Genomic DNA, 20013 nt, shown 5'->3' with positions numbered 1-20013 from the left:
AGGAGTCCAGTCCGCTTTTGAACAATTGTGTTTCTGAGAAAGTTTTCCTCACATTGAGCCTGAATTTACCTTCCTACAATTTCTAACCAGTGTTGCTAGTTCTGCAATTTGAGGCCACACTAAACAAATCTCATCTCTTGTTCACATGTTGGTCCATCAAATATCTGAGGGTAACTAATATGTCCCTTTAAGTCTTCCACAGACTAAGTGCTCATATCTCCTTTAAATGATCCTGATTTGGTATGGTCCCTAATTACTTGAATCATTCTGTTTGGCTTCTCTGAATGAGCTCTAATTCATCGATGTCCTTCCTGAAATGTGGTGACTTAACTGAACACAACAATCCGGGTGTGGTGTAACTAGGGCATGCATGGCACAGCAGGACTAAGAGGTTTCTGGTTTTGGACTCTACCTGTGTTATTGTAGCCTGATCTCTGTGGTGTCAGGCAGGGGTTCTCAAATCTTTTGGTTGGTGTTGGAACTAATTTCAATATTATTGTGTTTCAGAGAATAGGGGGGCCATAAAGAGATAAAGATAAAGATGGGGGAGTGATCCATTGATGAGATGATCAAATTACATGCAGCATTTATCCATGAATTTTGTGGTCTTTTATAGATGTGGTCCATGGTGCCCAAAAGAATTACAGATGTAACACCAAAGATCACTGATCACAGATCAATATAAGAGATATAATCATAATTATGATGATGAAAGGCTTGAAATATTGCAAGGATGACCAAAATGTGACACAGAGACACAACGTGAGCACATGTTATCGGAAGTATGGCTGTGACAGACTTGCTTAGAATAGGCTTGCCTTCAATTTGTAAAAATACAAATTTGTGAAATGCAATGAAATGAAGAGTGCCTGTATAGATTTTATATTTACTTATTTGAAAACATGTTTAGTTCTCCCAGTAAACTCCATGCTTCTTAAGAGCAGAATATTTCTATCTGTTGTGTTTAACAGGGTAGCATATGGTACAAGCTTAGTAAAACTTGTTGATTGATTGTTTGATTTAAGGTCCCTTCCAATTTTAAAACTATGATGCTATGATTTGGGAAGTTGCTTGTCTTGAGATCTCCATAATAGGTAATCTCTAAGATTCCTTCCAGCTCAAAAATTCTACAATTTTTATTGTTGTCCACGCTTTGAGAGCACTAATAGCATTGCAGAGGCAGCCAGGAGGTATAGTGGATAAGTGTTAGACTTGTACAGAAGAAAGACTTGAGTTCAAAACTTGCTTCAAGCAGACATGTATTAGCTGTGTGACCCAGGGGAACTCACTTTAACCTTATCTAGCCTGTTTCCCTGTCTGTAAAATGGAACTACTAAAACAGTTTCTCTTCTGCAGGGAACAAATGAGATAACCCGTAGAAAGTGTTTTGCAAACCTTAATGTTTTATGTAATGTTAGCCAGTATTATTATTACTTGATCTCTGCCTTCTGGAAATCTCCTGTTTAGGATAGACAACTTTATTTACCTGATTTCCTCTTATCTCTCAATTTGTCTCCTTTATTTTTCCAGGACAAAAAATAATGTACAGAGGCTCAGTCATTCTACTCCCAATTTCTACATCCTATTCATGTCTTCTTTCCAAACTATGCCACATATTTCAAGTGCCATATTCTGGCTCCTCACCCAGCTTGCTTGGAAGCTGTTGCTCATCCATCATTTAAACACTTTTCTTCTTTTCCAGGAAGTATCCCTAGATTGAAACTCACTTATATCTGGTCATAGAATGCCTATGCTTTTCAACTTCACTCCCACTGCACATTCACTCAGCACTCTCCTGTACTTATTGAGTATGATTTAGAACTATTTCTTCCTATGTATCTGTCATGAAGTTAATTCACTTTTTAAATCTGTCATTTATATGACTTCTCCATGTCTACCCATAATGCTATGACTTTATGCTGGGAATTTCTAAAACAGGAATTCCTAACCTAAATACATCATAGACTCCTTTGGTAGTCTGTTAAAATCTATGGACGGCATCTCAGAATAATTTGGATGAATAAAATAAAGTACATACAATTATGAAGAAAACAAATTATATTGAAATACATTTATTAATGCCTTCATCTAGAAGATAGTGACTAAATCTGCTAGTATAATTCTCACCCCTCCCAATCCAGTGCCAGCCAGGACGATATAAACTTTCAGCAAATCAATAATATGCTAGTCAATGGATAATTAATTGAATGAATTTGTATTAAATAAATAAAATGTTCTGAACCAAATTTGAAACAACTGGGAGAAAATTGAATGATTAAATGGAATGTTGTATGTATGTGATGTATTTGGTATTTAGTGTGTATGGTGTGTAATTGGTGGTAGGTAGAGTAATAGTGGTTTTGTGTGTGTGTTGTGTGTGTGTGTGTGTGTGTGTGCGCGCGTGTGTGTGTATGAGGGGGCTGGGCATAATCAGTCTCTCCCCTGCCTGGGAGAAGGGGGGAGGAAGAAGATGAAGGGCAGAGCAGGAGTAAGTGAGAGGGGTGGAGGGGGGGGGAATTCTGTGACCTACATCTCCTCCTCCTCTCTGTTAGTCAGCAGTCCAGCTCTGAGCCTCCTGCAAGAAACAGCAGCTGGGGCTAAGGAGGGGAGAACTAACAGCAGGCAGGCAGAAAGCCTATTGAACAGTCACTCACAGGCACAGGTAAGCCGGACATGTCTCGTCTCTTGATTCTTTGACCAGTGACTTAGGCTAAGGGCAGAAGAGATGTAGGAAGTAGCTCTTTCCTCCCTTGCCTCTCCCACACTCCCAATTTCCCATTCTAAAAAAGACTCTACCACTCTGAGATAAGCCCCTCGTGTTGCAGTCAACACTGTCATACCAACCCAATAGCAAATGCCCCCGCTGGTCAACTTTTTTGTATGACACAATTGCTGTTCACTTCAGTCAATTATGAGGAAACGATTCCAGCGAGAGATCTTTGGTAGAATATTCCCAGCTTTGGAGAGGCTAGAGTAGTTTGCTCCAAGCTTATTTCCTTCTGGTGATATGCAGGGTATTCTCAGGGAGAGGGTAAAAATTATCTTCAAAAGAAATTCTAAGGGAAAAAACCTCACTCCAAGGAGGAGGGTGGAAGCAAAGCCAGGCATTTGTATAGTGAAGATGCTGCCATATTCGTGCTGAAAGTCAACTCAAAAGCTGAAAATTGCATCTAGAAAAATAATGGAATAGGGAATCATTCTGGGTCATTGTCCTCCATTGGTGGACATCCCAAGAAAGGGATGATATATCTTCAGTGGATCAGTCAGGTATGGTCAAGAGACCGTTAGCCATGACAGAAAGCTGTAGAGTCTCTCTCTTCTATAACTTTTGGGTCCACAAGGGGTTAAAAATTTCCTCCACTTTCCTCTGGCAAGTGATGTCAAGGATTGGGGAGAAGCCTTGGTCTTCTGTCAAGACCGAATTAATAGTATAGCTCAATCTGAGGGGAGAAGCATCTGATTCTTTTGTCCCTGTCTCCCATCAATGTCAGAGCCCTAACCCCAGTTGAAATGGAGGAAGAGAGCCTTCAGGATGGAGTGGAGATGGGGAGAAGAGGGCAGGCTGGCAGGTGAATCCTAGAGGGGAAACTCAGTAGATCCTGTACCTCTTATCCTGTCAAGAAGAGTCTGCATGGGACATTGAGTCAGGAGAATGTATGGGATGAGGTAAAATTATACTTCTGAGCTGGGGTGAATTGAGTCTTTTCCCTAAATTTGGGAACAAGTAGTTGAGGAAGAAATTCAGTCCATCCTCTCCTCTACCCATATCTTTTTATTCACCTCAGTTTCCCTGTTTACCAGAAGAGTGAAGTGGAATTTATCCTAAAGTTCTCAAAGTATCTTCTTCATCATTTTCTTTATATAGATCTAGCTATATTCATTGGGAATAGAAAGCCAGAATATTTTGTTGGTGGATCATCTTCTACTTCCTAAAGGAGGGGAAATGGATTCAGTGAATCTAGGTTACCATACTTACCCCTCCACCTCCATTCAAGGAGATCCTTGCATTGAAAGATGGGAGGAAAGAGAGAAGAGAATTTGAGCCATTTGTGTAATGTATAGCACATCACTATGTTCAATCAGTAGCTTAATAACTTTTGATGGTGATGATGATATCAATGGCATCATAATTCTTCCATATGAGGTTCTCGGGCACTTACTAATACTCTTGCATTCCATTAGGATGGCTAGAATGAGACTGTTTTGCTAGATTATTCCACATCAGAATGTGAGCCCTCAGCAGGATCAACTCCCTCCCTCCCACTCCACCCTAGCTCAGATTCAACTGGACTTCTCCTTAATTGGTTGCCATCTTTCCCACCTCCCTGCCATTCACCACCCCTACCCTGTGGGACTCTCTAGTCCTGGCAGTGACTTCAGTGAGCTTTTGACAGCTCCAGAATGAAGTTGGCACACTTTGGTGTTCCCGGAATGGCAGCGGGACAATGGCCATTTTGTGGGGGTTAGCGGATTTTTCCTGGGGTGCTATTGGGGAGAGTGCATGGGAAAAGATGCACAAGATTGGGAAGAGTGAGTGAGGGGAGGCTGCAGCTGTGAAATGAGAGAAGGCCAATCGGGTGGAGGAATTCTCTCTGTCAAGGGAAATTTTTGTCAGGCCCCTTGGATTGGAAATAGAGTCCCGGAACAATCAGACAGCTCTTCCAATTGGGATTCATTGGTATTAGGTCAATTATGACAAAAAGTTGGTTTGATTGAGAGTTCTTGTTCTAGGTCCCCAAAAGCAACCCCCCATCTCATATTCCCCATAAAAGAAATCCCCAAAGGAAGATAATATGGGAAATCTAATTCTACAGCCATTCCCTTTGAAGGCCCAGTCTAGGGGATACATTTGAGTTTCAGAAGGTAGAATTATTTGCTCTCTTTCTCTTCCAATGGGTGTGGCCACTCCTGATTGAGACTGATGGTGAGAAAATAGACAGGAGGGTTGTGATGGTAGGAAATACTCTTATTTACACCTGACACTATAATTCACAGCCCACAGGGGGGGAGGAGATGGATTTATGGGGGTCAAGTCTCTGAGCCAAAGAAAGCTTAAAATGGCCAACAGTCAGATATTGTCTCCTACAAGTCAGTGGATTTGAAAGATTCCAGTCTAGGGTGGGGAGATTTGTATCCTGCCTGAGAGGAGTCTCATAGGGAAGAAGGGAGAGGGAAAAATGAATAGTCTGTGAAAAATTCACTTTTCCAGTCAAGAGAGGGCTACACAGTGAAACAGCTGGAAAAATTCTAAATTCCCAGAGTTTGTAGTCTCTCAGGTTTCTCTTAAGCAGTCACTGTTTTTCCAATTGAGTAGTGATGGTGGGTAAAATAAGACTGTTCCCACAAAGAAATCCAGGCATACCTCTAGGATTCCAGGTCACTAAGTTAAGGTGAGGGATTCTTAATCAGGCATCAGTAAACTTGTTTTAAAAAAATATTTTGATAACTGTATTTCAGTATAATTGAGTGTCTTTTGTAATCTCATGCATTTAATTTTATGCATTAGAAAACATTTTCCTGAGAAGGTGTTCATGGGTTTCACCACATTGTCAAAGGGGTCCATATATAAAAACTTTAATTCCCTTTGGGTATTTGCCTCCATCAATCCCAGATAATGACTGATTTTTCCCAGTGAATCTTCTGGGTTCCTACCTAAGCACTAGAAACATGGAACTCTAGAATCTCAAAGAAATTCAGAAGTAACTAGAACAATATGTAATTGAAGCATAGATTCCCTTTACAATATCTCAGAAAAATGATAGTCCATCCTTGTGCCACACAGGTGATACTCGCTAGAATATAAGCCTGACAGAACCTGGAAAAAAATAGCACCATGGCAGGTAAGAGAAAACTCACCACCACTTCATCTTTTTCTGTAATGGAGGGAGGGAAGGGATGTATAACTGGACTGGGTAGGAAGAAACATCCTGAGAACATAAGTGGAGAAGAGCAAGGAATTGGTGACTCTGGATTAGCAGCCAAGACCATGGTAGAAACTGAGAGACAGATGCAAGTAGGAATACAGAACAGTCTAGATGATTGCCAAGTGTTTCACATTCATTAGGAGGAGATCTCTTCTCAAATTAACTCTACAGAATAGATCTCCCTGTTTAAGGGTTAAGAATAGGGGATTGGTTCTGAGATTTCATCCTCATTGAGGGATACTATCCACTTATGCATATTGGAAGCTCATCTTTAATTCATAGTCTGAGAAAGCTGATGGGAGTCCCTGTGTGTCAACCTTGAACTTAGTTCTTTCAAACTTCAAAATTGGCCCTCTTCCCACAATGATGTTCCATCTCTTGAGGTAGGTACTACAGGTATCAGGGATAGGAATTGATCTGTGATGTCATTGACTCAAGCAGTTCTCAGGTGAGCAAACTCCCTCTCTCCCAATGCAATTTCTCCATAATTTACGGTCTTAGAGAATTACTTAGAACAGTGTTTCTCAAAGTGTGGTCTAGAGAATCCTGGGAGGCTCCAAAAATACTTTCATAGGGTCTACAAATTCAAAATTAATTTTTTAAATATGATAAATCTATAAATATAATCCACATAAGCAACAACTTTTTAGACAGATCCGCAATAATTTTTAATAGTATAACGATACTGAGAACAAAAATTTGAAAATTACTGGCCTAGAGCATTAAATTAAGTGACTTTACTCAAGAGCCACACATTAGTAGGTATCAAAGGTGGAACTTGAACTCAGATCTTCCTGGTTTCAAAGAAAAGTCATTATCTACTGCTTCCCCTTCAGGATAAAAGCTTTTAGGAGACAGATAGTGGCTTTGGACCACTTCAACAACCTTATTTCATAGTAACACCCTTCAGATACTTTTTATTCCAGCCAAACCAGATTACTGGTTATTCTCCTATCTCATCTAGCTTTCTTTCTCTGTATCTTTGAGCATGCTACTTTCAGTGACAAGAATGAACTCCCATGACATTCATGCAATTTTGACAGGCAGTGATCCTTTTCTTCCTTCAAGGTCCTTTGTAGGGAACCCTGGATCACCTAATTCATGAAACCTTATCCATAATCTAAGTAGAAGTGATCTTTCCTTGCTCAAATCTTTTTGATCCTCTGGGTTCTCATGTGTTCTTAACATTTCAGTTATTTAAGTAGAGATAATATTTTATATAATACATTGGAAGAGAGAATATAGAATTTGATATATTCATAGATATCAATATCAAATCATAATCCAAACATTATATTTATTTTACTGTTATATATAATTAATATTATGCTATATCATGTATTACATGTCCTATCCTGTTATATATAACAATCATCTCACATATATCATTATGTACATTATATAATATTAACAATATATTGTTTTATTATAATAATGTGCATTATATTATATACAATATTATATAAGATACAATAATATACATTATATCACAACATTGAAAACAACTTTATTTAACGTATCACAATCATAATCTAAATATTATGTCTATTATACTATATCACATATAATTTATATTACACTATATCTTATGCTGTTATATATTCTGTCATCTTACATATATCATTATGTGAATTATGTACAATATTATGTTAGATACATAACACATTATATTACAGTGTTATATACAACCTTATATAATGTATAATAATGCACAATGTTACAATATTATATATTATTTTTATAATAATATTATTCTAATTATGCAACATGTTCTCTAATATTATTACAATATAAACATATTCTGTGATTACATACCATTATAGTTATTTGCACATATATCTGTCTTCCTTCCTTACTACTAGATTATAAACTCCTTCAGATAAAGGATTTAGTTGTTTTTTACCTTTATCTCTTTAACATCTAGCCCAGTGAGTTGCTCTTGCCCAGAGCTCAGAATCTGAGCAAAGAATAAATGTTTGCTGAATTGAATGAGAGAAGTGTCTGGAGATTCTCAACACCAGGCTCAAACGCAAATTTTAATAGCACATAAAGGGCATGTTGTGACTTGCAGTGTCTCTGAATCAGGATAAAAGTAGTAATAACTCACATTCACATAAGAGGTAACTTACTATAGCCTTGTGAGGGTAGGTAGTATAAGTATTATTATTCCCATTTTACAGATGAAAACAGATGTTTAAGGAAATGAATAGTCAATCAGCAAATAAGTAGCAGAGTAGGAATTCAAACACAATTCTTTCTTGTGCTAAATCCACTGCCATTACACAGACAATTCATGAACAGCAGCTAGTTAGCTTCTATTAACACTCATATTTCTATATTAGCAATTGTCTGATGATCCCAAAGCATTTTTCCATAGGCAGGCTCTTCAGTTCATTCCTTAGCTATATTGAGCGGGCAGGACAAAGGAGCTGCTTTCTCAAGTGACAATGAATCACAGTGATTATACTGTAGTGTGTGTGTGTGTGTGTGTGTGTGTGTGTGTGTGTGTGTGTGTGAGAGAGAGAGAGAGAGAGAGAGAGAGAGAGAGAGAGAGAGAGAGAGAGAGAACAGGAATTTAGTTCTCTATTGTCCAGACTATTCCAGAGTATATTAAGCAGACTTTAGAGAGTAGTCACTTTTTTCAGTCCTGTCCAACCCTTCATACCCTATTTGGTGTTTTCTTGGCAGAGATACTGGAGTGATCTGCCATTTCCTTCTCTAGCTAATTTTACAGATGAGGAACTGAAGTAAACAAGGTTAGGTGACTTGCCCAGAGTTAAACAGCTAGTAAGGGTCTAAGGCAGGATTTGAACTCTAAACCCAAAGCTCTATCAACTGAACTCCCTAGCTGCCTTATTTTAGAGATAATGAAAGAATAAAGTCCCATTTCTCTCAGGGTTCCTCTGTAACCTCCTGCCTCCCTCCAGTCCTTCTATTTATGTGATCTCTCCACGCTTCTGTAAAAGAGAGCATTAGTTTAGATCATCTCTGAAGTTCTTAAGCTTCGGATCACATAAAATGATCTTAATGGTGAATATTGAACACTTAGAGAAGCATGCAATTAAGGATAAAGCAGAGGGTGGGATGAATTTTTTTCCCTTTCCTCCATCCCCAGGGAAGCCTGTCAAGAAGAGCTCCATTCCTGGTGTGACCATCAGGCAGCTGGTGGATGAGATTCCGGAAGGATGCAGCACTCCCGATTTTGAGCGGAAGCCCATCACAATGGCTCTGCCAGAAGGTGAACCCCTCAAAAGAATTCCATCCTGACTCCATCCCCCAACCTCACCTTAACCTCCCAGCCTGTATTCCAGGGGATAACAAAGCACTTACCTTTGTGCTCTGTATTCTTGCCCTTCTTCCTCAGGCCTTAGAATGTCTCCAACTTGTCATCTGAACTGTTTAGTTCTGCGCTTGGATATTTAGATGGTTTTCCTGGAGTCCAAATAGTAACATACAATGTTTCCACAGAAGCCATTTTGAGAAGATACAGTTGGGATAATGTTAAAGAAAAAAATAAGCTGAAAAAAATGAAGAGGGTTAATGTTCAGTTCTTCCAGTCCTCAGTGGGGTTTAGTTATATAGCTCCTTACACACACACACACACACACACACACACACACACACACACACACACACACCGTGTCTCATCACCACACCCAAGGAAAAAAAAATAAAACAAAGTATTATCTCTGCAAGAGAAACACAGATATAGTGCTTAATTATGGGATATCTTTAAAAAAAAAAACAGAACAATTTCCTTCTCCATTTAAAAAAGACAGGAGTATTACTTATCAACTGGACTAAATCTCTTGGACTGAGAAGGCTTCAGCCAAACAGATAGAGCAGGTGAGAACAATCACGTGGAGACTGACAGAAGTTCAATTTTCCATATTGAAAGAAATGGCTTGCAAGCAAGTAGGGGTGCAAGACATGTGTGCCACCTCACCCCCTCCAGCCCTCAGTGGGAAAACCGGTTTTAGTGTGCAAATCTCAACACTTATACCAGTGGCTGTGCAGTGAGTTGTAGCCCTGACAAGGAAGGGTAGCAGCAACAATGAGACAAGTTTGATCCATGTCAGAGCTTCCTGACTGGACTACACCTTAGAGAATACCTGATTTCAGTCAAAACAATACAATAATTATGCAAAGCAATTCTAGGATTTTGCTGTGAATGAGATCATGTAGAAGGTGAGTGCAAAGGATTCTTGTTATGCTAAGCTTGGGGCACAGATTGTTTACTGTTCCTTAGCTCTGGAACCCAGTGTAATCCCTAATAGTATATTGACATGCTCCATCTTCCTCCTTTTCTTTCCTCTTTTTCCCCTCCACCTCTTCTTTTTCTTTTTCTCCTCTTTTTACTCTCTTCTCTCTTACCTTTCTCCTTTTTTCCTCCTTTCTCTTTCTTTTCTCTGTCCTCTCTCTCCTCTTTTTCTCTCCCTGTCCTGTCCCTTTATTCTCTCTCTCTCCTCTCTTTCTTCCCTTTCTCTCATTTTTCCTTCCTCCCTTTCCCCTTTTCTTTCTTTTCTCTTTCCATCATCTTTCTTCTCTTCCTTTTTTCAACTTCTACTTTCCTCTCTTATCCCTCCTTTTATTCACATTCCTTCTCCCTCTTTCCTCCTCTTTTTTCTTATCTTCTCTTTTTCTTGGTGGTCACTTTGTTTCTCCCTACCCCATTCTCATTCATCAATGTATCTGCCCTGTTTTCTTCTAAGACTCACTTTGGATTTCCCTCTTCCTAGGGAAAAATGCCATCTTCCGGGCTATGGTCTCTGGGGAGCCCAGACCTGAGGTGCAATGGTATCGTAGCAAGGGTGATCTCAGTGACCCTAATAAGTACAAAATCTCCCAATCAGGAGGCAGTGAACATGTGCTTCAGGTAAGGAGACTGGGATTCTTACAGATTAATGTTCCCTCACAGTTCTCTTCATTCTACCCCTGTTCTTCCTAGACACAGTCAGCAAAGAACCTCCATCTCCCAAAAAAGCCCCACCAAAAAAAGATTAAGACATTTCTGGTTGAGAATAACTCCGTTTTCAGGAAAAGGAGAAGGAACTCAACCATAGAAAGTTACTATAAGAATACTATAGGAATAGGAATAAGAATAGGAATACTATAGGAATGCCAGGGTTCATCTTCAGAGGAGGATATTGAAGTAAAAAATAGTCTTTCCTACCTCAAAGAGTAGTGTTAAGATGATTACCTGCCCTCAAAGAATTGATAGAACTCAAAAAAACACTTTAAAAATAAAATAAGAAAGATTGAGAAAGATTGAGATAAGAGAGCTAAAAAAAAAGGAAAGAAAAAGAAAGAAAGGAAGGAAGGAAGGATGGAAGCAAAACAATTCAAGAAAAACAAGAAGTTATAAAAAGAAAGACAAACAACTAGAAAAGGAGATCCATGAAAAAATGACTCTTTGAAAATTAGAGTTGGGCAAAGAGAAGCAAATGAAATTATAAGAGACCAGGAAATAATACAATAAAATATGAAGAATGAAAAAATCGAAGAGAATGTGAGAATAAGTCCAGTTTACTCCTTATTGTGACTCAGGGGCCTCTAGTTAGAGAGCAGAGTCCACACCCAGGTAGGGGGTATATTTTTCATCTGGATTTTGATAGAATCTCCAACGTCCATTGATTAAGAATGAAATGTCAACCTTAAAAGAAGTAAATATACAAACTTCCATGTTAGTCTTTCCCAGTCTAGTCTAACGTTTGGAAAAATTAAACGTTTGTAAAGTATACACCACATACAAATCATTTGCTGTATTTCTACTTAGCTGACTTGATCATCCATCTGAATAAGCGATTAGAAGGTTGTTAGAAGAGGGAAAAGGAATGAAGGAGATGGTAAAATTTTGGTTAGAGATGAGGGGGAAAATATGATGTCCTTTAGAAATTCTGGACAGCTGTACTTGTCCTGTCTCCCACCTTTTTCCTTATAGATCAACAAGTTGACAGGAGATGACACAGACATTTACCGATGCATGGCTGTGAATGCATATGGAGAAGCTATGTGCTCAGCAGGACTGACAGTCATTGAAGGTAAGTTAGTTGTGGCCAGATCAATGAGAGTTCAGAACCACGGGGCTCTCATGCAATCAGAGTATTTTGGTAATACCCTCCCTTTTCAATAAGAATGGAAGGAAACAGGTTTTTTTTTTTTAAACTGAAGTCCAAATTAGAGTGTCCACCCTAGATCACCTTTCCTAATCTTATACAAAGAGCTGCCAAATGGAGGGCAGAGTTCTTCATCATAAGAACTCTTTCCCTAGAATTTTCTTTGATGAAACAAAGAGCAAAACTGAAAAATTCTGGATTTGGTGTCAGAGGACCTGGGCCCAATACTAGTTTCACTTCTTATTACAGTGTGACCATTAGGAAATTTCACCTTTTGCAAGGAGGGGAACTCTATTTCCATATATTTAAAATGAGGATGTCAATCCAAGTGACCTCTATAATCTCTTCCAAGTCTGTATTTTAGATTTTATTCTAGTCTAAATGCCACAGGACTGAGATGTAAAAAATTCCCTCAAGGGGGAATAAAGTTCTTACTGCTATTATTCTCTATATTTCCAGGAATCATAGGTATTGGCTTATAAAATAATTAGAACATTCAATTTGCATATAATTTGCATGACATATTTAAAATACTAATTTACTTATAATTTGAACAATGTTAATGAGTTATCTGGAAAGAGCCTTAGGTTTGGGTGAGGAGAACTGGATTCTTGAATCTGAATCTGCCATTCATCTTGGACAAGTAATTTCCCTTCTCTGGGCATCAATTTTCTAATCTATACAGTGAAGGGGTTCAGCAAGGTCTCTTCTCTAAGGTCTCTTCCAGGTCTAATATACTATAATTCTATGGTATCAAATAAATGGATAACTTCTCTTCCCTATCTGTCCCTTCCTACCAAACTATTTTCTCTCTTGAATGCTAATATATTTTGAAAAACAATAAGACCAAGCTACACCTAAATTTGTCTAGCTAAGTGTCTGATTGTCACTACTGATAATTTCTCTAGTTCTTATGAATAAGAATAAAGTATAAAGAATGAATTGAATTATAGTGCCTAAGAATGTTCCTACAGTGTCTAATAAAGACTACTACTAATGCCCTTTAATCTTTGTCTCCCTTCTCAATATTTGGATATGTCTTCTCTCTTTGGATGGAGCAGTTGGTTTTCGAAAGAATCGGAAGAGACACAATGAACCCCAAGAAGGCAGGTTGCTTTGTGGAAAAATTTTCTTGGAATTCTATGAGTCTTGCCCCTCAATTCTGTACCACCCTGAAACTTGGATCCCAGAACCCTCTGCTTCCCTTTTCTTTCTTTTGAATAACGTATGGTAGATTAGATTCTATGGATCACCCCATCATTCTGTAATAGTTTCATTCCTTATCCCTCTCCAGACCATAGGAAGGAGCTTATGGACTTTCGGAAGATCCTGAGGAAGAGGTAAGTGTGTGCTTATCCAGGGCTGGTGAGTGTTTATTAACTTACAGTTGAGGTTTGAGAGATTTTAAAGTACTGAAAATGAGATTTTTCTTTACATCATGATTTTCCCAGGAAACGAATCAAATTGACAATCAATTCAAGGGAGAGAATTGGGCCTTATCCTATTTTACTTTTCTAAATATTTAAGCACTGAAAAGGCCATTGCTCAGTGTATCATTGGGTCATAAAATTTGGAGCAGGAAACAATCTAGTGTTTCTCACTTTACAGATGAGGAAATTGAGACAGAGAATTGATTTGTCCAAAATCTCATAAGTAGTCTCAGTAGCAAAGCTGGGATTCAAAATACAAATCCAGGATCTTTCCTGTTCACTTTCCAAATTCCTGTATCACAAACTTTCTCATCTAGCCATATTATTTCCTTGCTACCATAACTCCAAAGAATACCATAGAGGCAAGTTGTAGTATAGTCATAGTCTTGGGCCTATGGACCAAAGTTCAAATCCTACTTCAAATAATTATTTACTGTGTGATTCTGGGCACTTTGTCTCAGTTTCCTCAATTTCCTCAATTAAAATGGGAATGGATAATAGCAGCATCCATCTTGTAGGGTTGTTGTAAGGATTAAATGAGATAATATTTATAAAAAAATATTTAGTGCAGTGCCTGACACACAGTAGACCTTATATAAATGCCTCCTTCTCCAAGCAACATTGTTTTTCTCTTCTCTCTTTGTCAATAGATTTTCCAGGGTTTTACTTACAAGTTAATTGAGCAATAATAATTCAAAGGGTTATCAGGAATCAAAGTACATCAAAGGGAATCTGAGCAGGAATGAATTGAATAACAGTTTTACCTATCTATTCTGCTTCTGCCTAATTCTGTCCCATTGTGACCTCCTTTCTCCCAGCCTCTGGCTAAAATGGGAATAATCTCCCCAGAATACCTACATTTTTGGTGAACTCCCTAATGTCCCCTAACTCATTTTAAAAATCCATGGATAAACCTAAGCCAGTCATGTCTGGTTAAATCTTAACATACTGGGAAAAGCTCCACTGATTGTCTCATTAATCTAAATTACAAATCTATCCTTCTATATTGGGGGCTGAAAGTAGTGGTAGAATGGGAAAAGAAAAAACTGTCATATCCATATTATCACTTTTTCCCATATCCAAATCCAATTTTCAGATCCCTCCCAACATATATTTGTAATATATCTATATCTATCTCTTTGTATCTATCTATCGACAAACACACATATACTTTTGTGATAGTAATTTCTTCCAGAGTCATAACAAGGTAGCACAGTAGTTCCTGAATTCTCTCCCTGGGGCCCATGTTTGGCTTGACCTGGATAGGGTACCTGACCCTGCCTATGTTCTCCTTAGGGCACCTCCTCCTCCACCAGAGAAGAAGATGGACCCAGAACAAGTGTGGCAATTGCTGATGAATTCTGATCGGAAAGACTATGAGCGGATCTGCATGAAATATGGGATTGTAGACTTCAGGGGGATGCTTAGGAAGCTTCAGCAGATGAAAAAGGAACATAAAGACAAGATGTCTCAGGTACCAGTTTCCTTACCTGCCATCTTAGAATCCATAGGAAGGACAACTGATTGCCTGAGTCAACGTACATGGACTCACATTCTGCCTATGGCACTATCTCTGAAACTTTGCTTGTGTAAGTCACTTAAGGATAGCAACAACAATTGTAACAACCACAACTCATATCTAGACAGCACTTTTAATATTGGTAAAGAGTAGGACATAACAAAATAAAGTCCTGCCATGTTCTTTAATGGAATGGGAGTTTTCAAGATGATAGGAACCAACTAAGTTTCCATCTCATAAGAAGGAATGATCTTACATTTCAGTAGATATTTAAGTGGAGATTGGAAAAAAATTTCCTTTGCAGTTGGCAAACTTTTGGAATAGGGCATTTAAGGAGCCCACTGTGTCCTTCTACACTCAAGGTCTATCTAGGAATAAGCAGAGTCAAGCTCTGTTTTCTTGAAAGTTAGATTCTAAGTGACAAGACAATATTATAGGATAGCTCCCGAAATAAAATTTATCTTTCTCTTGATCTGGAGTGTAATGCAATAGAGAGTATGTTGAATTTGAAATCAGAGGTTTGTTGTTGTTGTTGAGTCATTTCAGTGGACCTATTTTGAATTTTCTTAGCAAAGATACTGGAGTTATTTGCTATTTTTTCTCTACTTCATTATACAGATGAGGAAACTGAGGCTAACAGGGTAAAGTGACTTGTCTAGGAGCATACAGTAATTAAGTATCTGAAGCCAGATTTGAACTCAGATCTCCCTGAATCCAAACCTGGAGCTCTATGTATTGCACTCTGAATGTGTATGTCCTCAGACACAATGAGACCTGGGAAAGATCTTAATTTAGAAAGGTCAAGGTCATTCATTGTATCCAGAACCATCCCAAGTTGTCTTCATCTTTATCTAGATTTTGATAACTCTGGAGGAGAGAGTGAGGCTAACACTTTTATGATGTTCACATCAACTCATATCTAATTCATTTGCAAGCCAAGATATCACCCTCATGCTGCTATTGGTATTCTTCCAGAAGGAAGGATGAACAACAACAGCAATCTACTTTGCCACCTAGCTCAGAGGCCCTGATTTCAGATAGCTTTTGCTGCTGTCTATTGTACCATTGAGCAAGTCACTTATACTCTTTTGGATTCAGTTTCCATATTTGTGAAATGAAGGGATTGGAAAAGAGATGATCTCTGAGATCTTTTGTAGATCCAGATCTTTTGACCAGTATCATTCCTAGACAGACCTTGAGCAGAGAACAACATGGTGGGCTCCTTAACTGCCCTTTTCTAAAAGTCTACCAACTGTATAGGAGTTTTTTTTTCTTCTTCCAATTTCTATTTAATCATTTTCTAAATGTTTAAAGTTTAAGCTCATTTCTACTTGTGAAAATGAAAAGTAATTGGTTTCTACCATCTGAAAATAATTTTTTCTAAACTTGAGCATAGTTATCAACTATTCAATCTTAGTCCTTGGCCTTTGGATTGAGTTTAGCCTTCAACAAAGCACCCTGCCACAGTGCTATATGTATAGAATGAATGGATGGATGAATGGATGGATGGATGGAAGATTGGATGAGTGGAGGAATCATGGCATATATATTCTGATCACAATGTATTGCTTACACCAAAATTTTCCCATGTTTAAGTCAAATTGACGGTTGTAACCCTGAAATTTCTCATTTTTTAATTGAGGAAACTGAGACCTAGAATACAGAAGTGATTTGTCTAAAGTGTCCCAGTAGCAAAACTGGGATTCAAACTCCAAATCCAAAGATCTTTCCTGTCATTTTCCAAATTCTGTATCCCAAATCTTCCTATCTAGTCCTATTATTTCTTTTCTATCATAGCTCCAAAGAGTTCCATAGCCATTTCTGGTCTCCCTGATGTCATGCTCTGAAACTAGCCAAGTCCTTTTTTGTAATTCTCTTCAAATGTTTCAGCAGTAAAATGAGAGATTGAGTTACCTTGTATTTTAAGTAGAGAAGTAACACTAAAGAAGTATTCTATAATTCACTGGAGAAAAGTCACAAGGAATTCTTCTTGGGATGGTGGGGTTTCTATATTTCACAGTATGTCAATACCATCTCCAATCTGAGACACATCAAGGTCACCAAGGATGGAGTTGCGACATTTGACCTGGAACTTGATCTCAAAAATTTTGAAAGCAAAATTTACTTGTACAAGGTAAGGTTGGCTGGGGGAGGAGTGATCTGCATTATGTACAATGGGATTAAATATCTTGGTCTCCTTCTTTGCACAATACCTGAGCAAACATTTCAAAGGGGATCTCCTTTACCTTTGGCTAAATGCAAAATCAACAGATAGCCACCATTCACTGAAAAGCCACTTAGATGATATTCATTTCTATTATAAGAGAAACAGGAAGCAGCTGGTAAGAATGCCCATAATACTTTGGGAGTAATTAGCCTTTGTTGATTGAACAGGCAAGATTTAGCTAAAGGGGACACAGGATATCATTGAAGTATTTTGTGGCATCTCAGGGCCTCTGATATCCCAGGTTGAATGAGAAGGTTCCCACCCTTGTATTGTTCTATTGAGATTACTTCAGTTTTTTTTTTTCCTCTCACATTTTGCAAAAGCTGCTTGGGCAATAATTCCATTTTTTGACTGCCTCTGGTGATTCTAGCACTAGATACTATTTTTTTCTATCATTTGCATGACATCCACACCTACTACCTTTCCCTAGTAGATAGTATGGAACCTTTTCATCTATTTTACTTCGGTACCATATTTGCATGGTGCATGGGCAAAAGCCAACTTTTAGGCACTGAGACTAATTGGGAGCTGAGCAAAAGGAGTTAAAGATCAGAGAAATGACTTGTTAATTTCATATCTTCATGCCCCATTCTTTCTCTCCCCAAAGGATGGTGAGATGATTCCCTATGCCTATGGAAATGAGAGCAAGCACTGCTTGAGGCGTTTGGGAAAGCGCTACCATTTCCACATTCAGGACCTTCGACCGGAGGATGCTGGCATTTACCAGGTCAAAGTGGAGGATGTGGAGGTGTTTTCTACTGAACTGGAGGCAGATGGTGAGCTATGGACCATATCATTATTCAATTCACCAAGTACTTATTAAGTGATCTCTTTGTACCCAGCCCTATGAAAGCTAGGACAATAAATATCTTCGACAAAATCTGCCTTTAGAGAATTTATATTTTCACTGTGGAGAAGTGACATACACATATGAAACTGTTAAATTGCCATTGATTAAAATCCTATATGACAAGGGTCTGTTTCCACCCAGAGCTGAACAGAAGCTGTACTGTTATACAGAAATAAATGAAATCTCATTTTGCAGGTTATATCTCTGGTTAAGATGAAGAGCTAGGACTAGAACACAGACATTCTACTCTCTAGCCTAATTCTTTCTCTAAAACTTTTCACATGAAGTAAAAAATTATGTCTTTCCTACCAAATCCCTCTTCTCTGACCATTTGTTTGTGGAGCGAAAGAAAGAGAGCACTAATATCTTGGCTCCTTTTTTGAATCAGACATCAACTCTAGGTCTCTGGTCAATGTATAAGAAGATGTAGCTTCTTCCACTTTCCAAACTTCCTCATGTCCCTGGGAGATTCTGGGTCCTCAGACTTTAGGATTCTGAGCACTTGTAATTAAAGGCAAATTAGGCTTATGTGCCGCTTAGGAGGATATAGAAGTCAATTGTTTTTTGCTTCAAATCTAAACTCCTTAACATGAATTCCATTCAAAAGCCCTTTATTAGTTTACTTCCTGTCTTTGCCTCCACAGTGCACATCTCATTGCTTCTGATTCCTATGATTTCTTGGCTTTTCTTTTAATACCAAACTTACCCCTTACTCTCCCCTTACTCCCTGTGCCTTGGTCACAACTTACCTCTCCTGTTGCCTTCCTTTACACAAGTTATTACATGATTTGAGATGGTTTTCCTACTTATTTATTTCATTGAGTCGTGTCTCCATCTCTAAATTGGACTGGGTATAAGTATATCTTAGGAGAGGCTTGAGAGGGTGGGAATGGGAAGAACTGATGAGGTGGATTTGAATACCTTTGAGGATACTGAAGGCTGAGCAGGGGAAGAGAGAATTGAAGTCATCCAAAGTGATCAGGATATAGCCCTGTGTATAGAATCATAGTATATTAGAGCTGGAAGGACTTTTCAAACTCAATCCCTTCATTTTATAGATGAGAAAACTGAGTCCTGGATAAATTAAATTATTTATCCAAAGTCTCACATCAATTGTGTAGCCTTTCTGGCAACAAAAAAGTTACTATAGAGTCACAAGAATGGGAAGTAGAGGATTGCAAGTGGGGAAGGAGGGAGACTTTTCTTTGAAACATATGTACAATCTGAGGATTTATCTCAAACTCCTACTTATCCTGTCTTACTTCTTTGGCAGCCATCCCTGCCAGGGTTGTGAATCCCTTGGCTGAAACTCGATGTGAGGTTCAGGAAGATGCTGTATTTGAATGCACCCTCTCCAATCCCTGTCCACATGCCTTCTGGCAGTTTCAACACCGACCCCTCCGGCCCAGTGACAAATATGAGGTGTCTGTGTCTCCTGATGGCCTGACCCACCGGCTGGTGGTGAGAGGGGCCCGGCATTCAGACATGGGCCTTTACTCTCTTGGCACTGGCCTCCATTCTTCTAGCGCTTGGTTGGTGGTAGAAGGTAAGACTATCAAAACTGGGTCACACAGACTGATTGACATCTTATTTGCCTTTAGAGAGATTCCAATTTAGGTCTAGAAAGGGAGGATAGGACCATGAACAGATAGGAGTTACTGGGGTAGGATCTCTCATATTCAGATTGCCTTTTTAATTAGGGAAATGGAGTCTTTTCAAGATGTTAAAGGGGGTTTGGTTTTTGTTCTTCAATGGGAGTGCCACTGAGAAGTTTAGAATCAATCAACAAGTATTTATAATTGCTGAGTACTGCAATAGTCACTGATGATCCTAAACTGGGTCTTCTTGCTCAAGAAAAGACCTGTTCTGCTTGTCCCCACAGGATAAAGAATAGGTGGAAGTTATAGATAAACTTAAGTTCTATGTAAGGAAGAGCTTCCAAATAAT

At 38.6% G+C, this 20013-nt stretch overlaps 1 protein-coding gene across 1 annotated transcript in view; it reads left to right on the top strand.

Annotated features, from left to right (window-relative positions):
* The first annotated feature begins 2574 nt into the window (after nt 1-2574).
* IGFN1 (immunoglobulin like and fibronectin type III domain containing 1) overlaps nt 2575-20013 on the top strand; it is a 39549-nt gene continuing 22110 nt past the window's right edge. Inside the window, 11 exon segments of the mRNA XM_051998671.1 lie at nt 2575-2662; nt 5783-5840; nt 9040-9162; nt 10664-10800; nt 11866-11965; nt 13102-13146; nt 13335-13380; nt 14767-14944; nt 17010-17123; nt 17824-17992; nt 19340-19612. Coding sequence (XP_051854631.1) covers nt 5834-5840; nt 9040-9162; nt 10664-10800; nt 11866-11965; nt 13102-13146; nt 13335-13380; nt 14767-14944; nt 17010-17123; nt 17824-17992; nt 19340-19612 — 1192 coding nt within the window. The 5' untranslated portion in view covers nt 2575-2662; nt 5783-5833.

The sequence above is a fragment of the Antechinus flavipes genome, chromosome 4, assembly GCF_016432865.1.
Source record: "Antechinus flavipes isolate AdamAnt ecotype Samford, QLD, Australia chromosome 4, AdamAnt_v2, whole genome shotgun sequence".
In the NCBI taxonomy this organism is placed as follows: domain Eukaryota; kingdom Metazoa; phylum Chordata; class Mammalia; order Dasyuromorphia; family Dasyuridae; genus Antechinus; species Antechinus flavipes.
The sequence above is the reverse complement of the archived record's forward strand: the minus strand, read 5'-3'. Positions and strand labels throughout refer to the sequence as shown.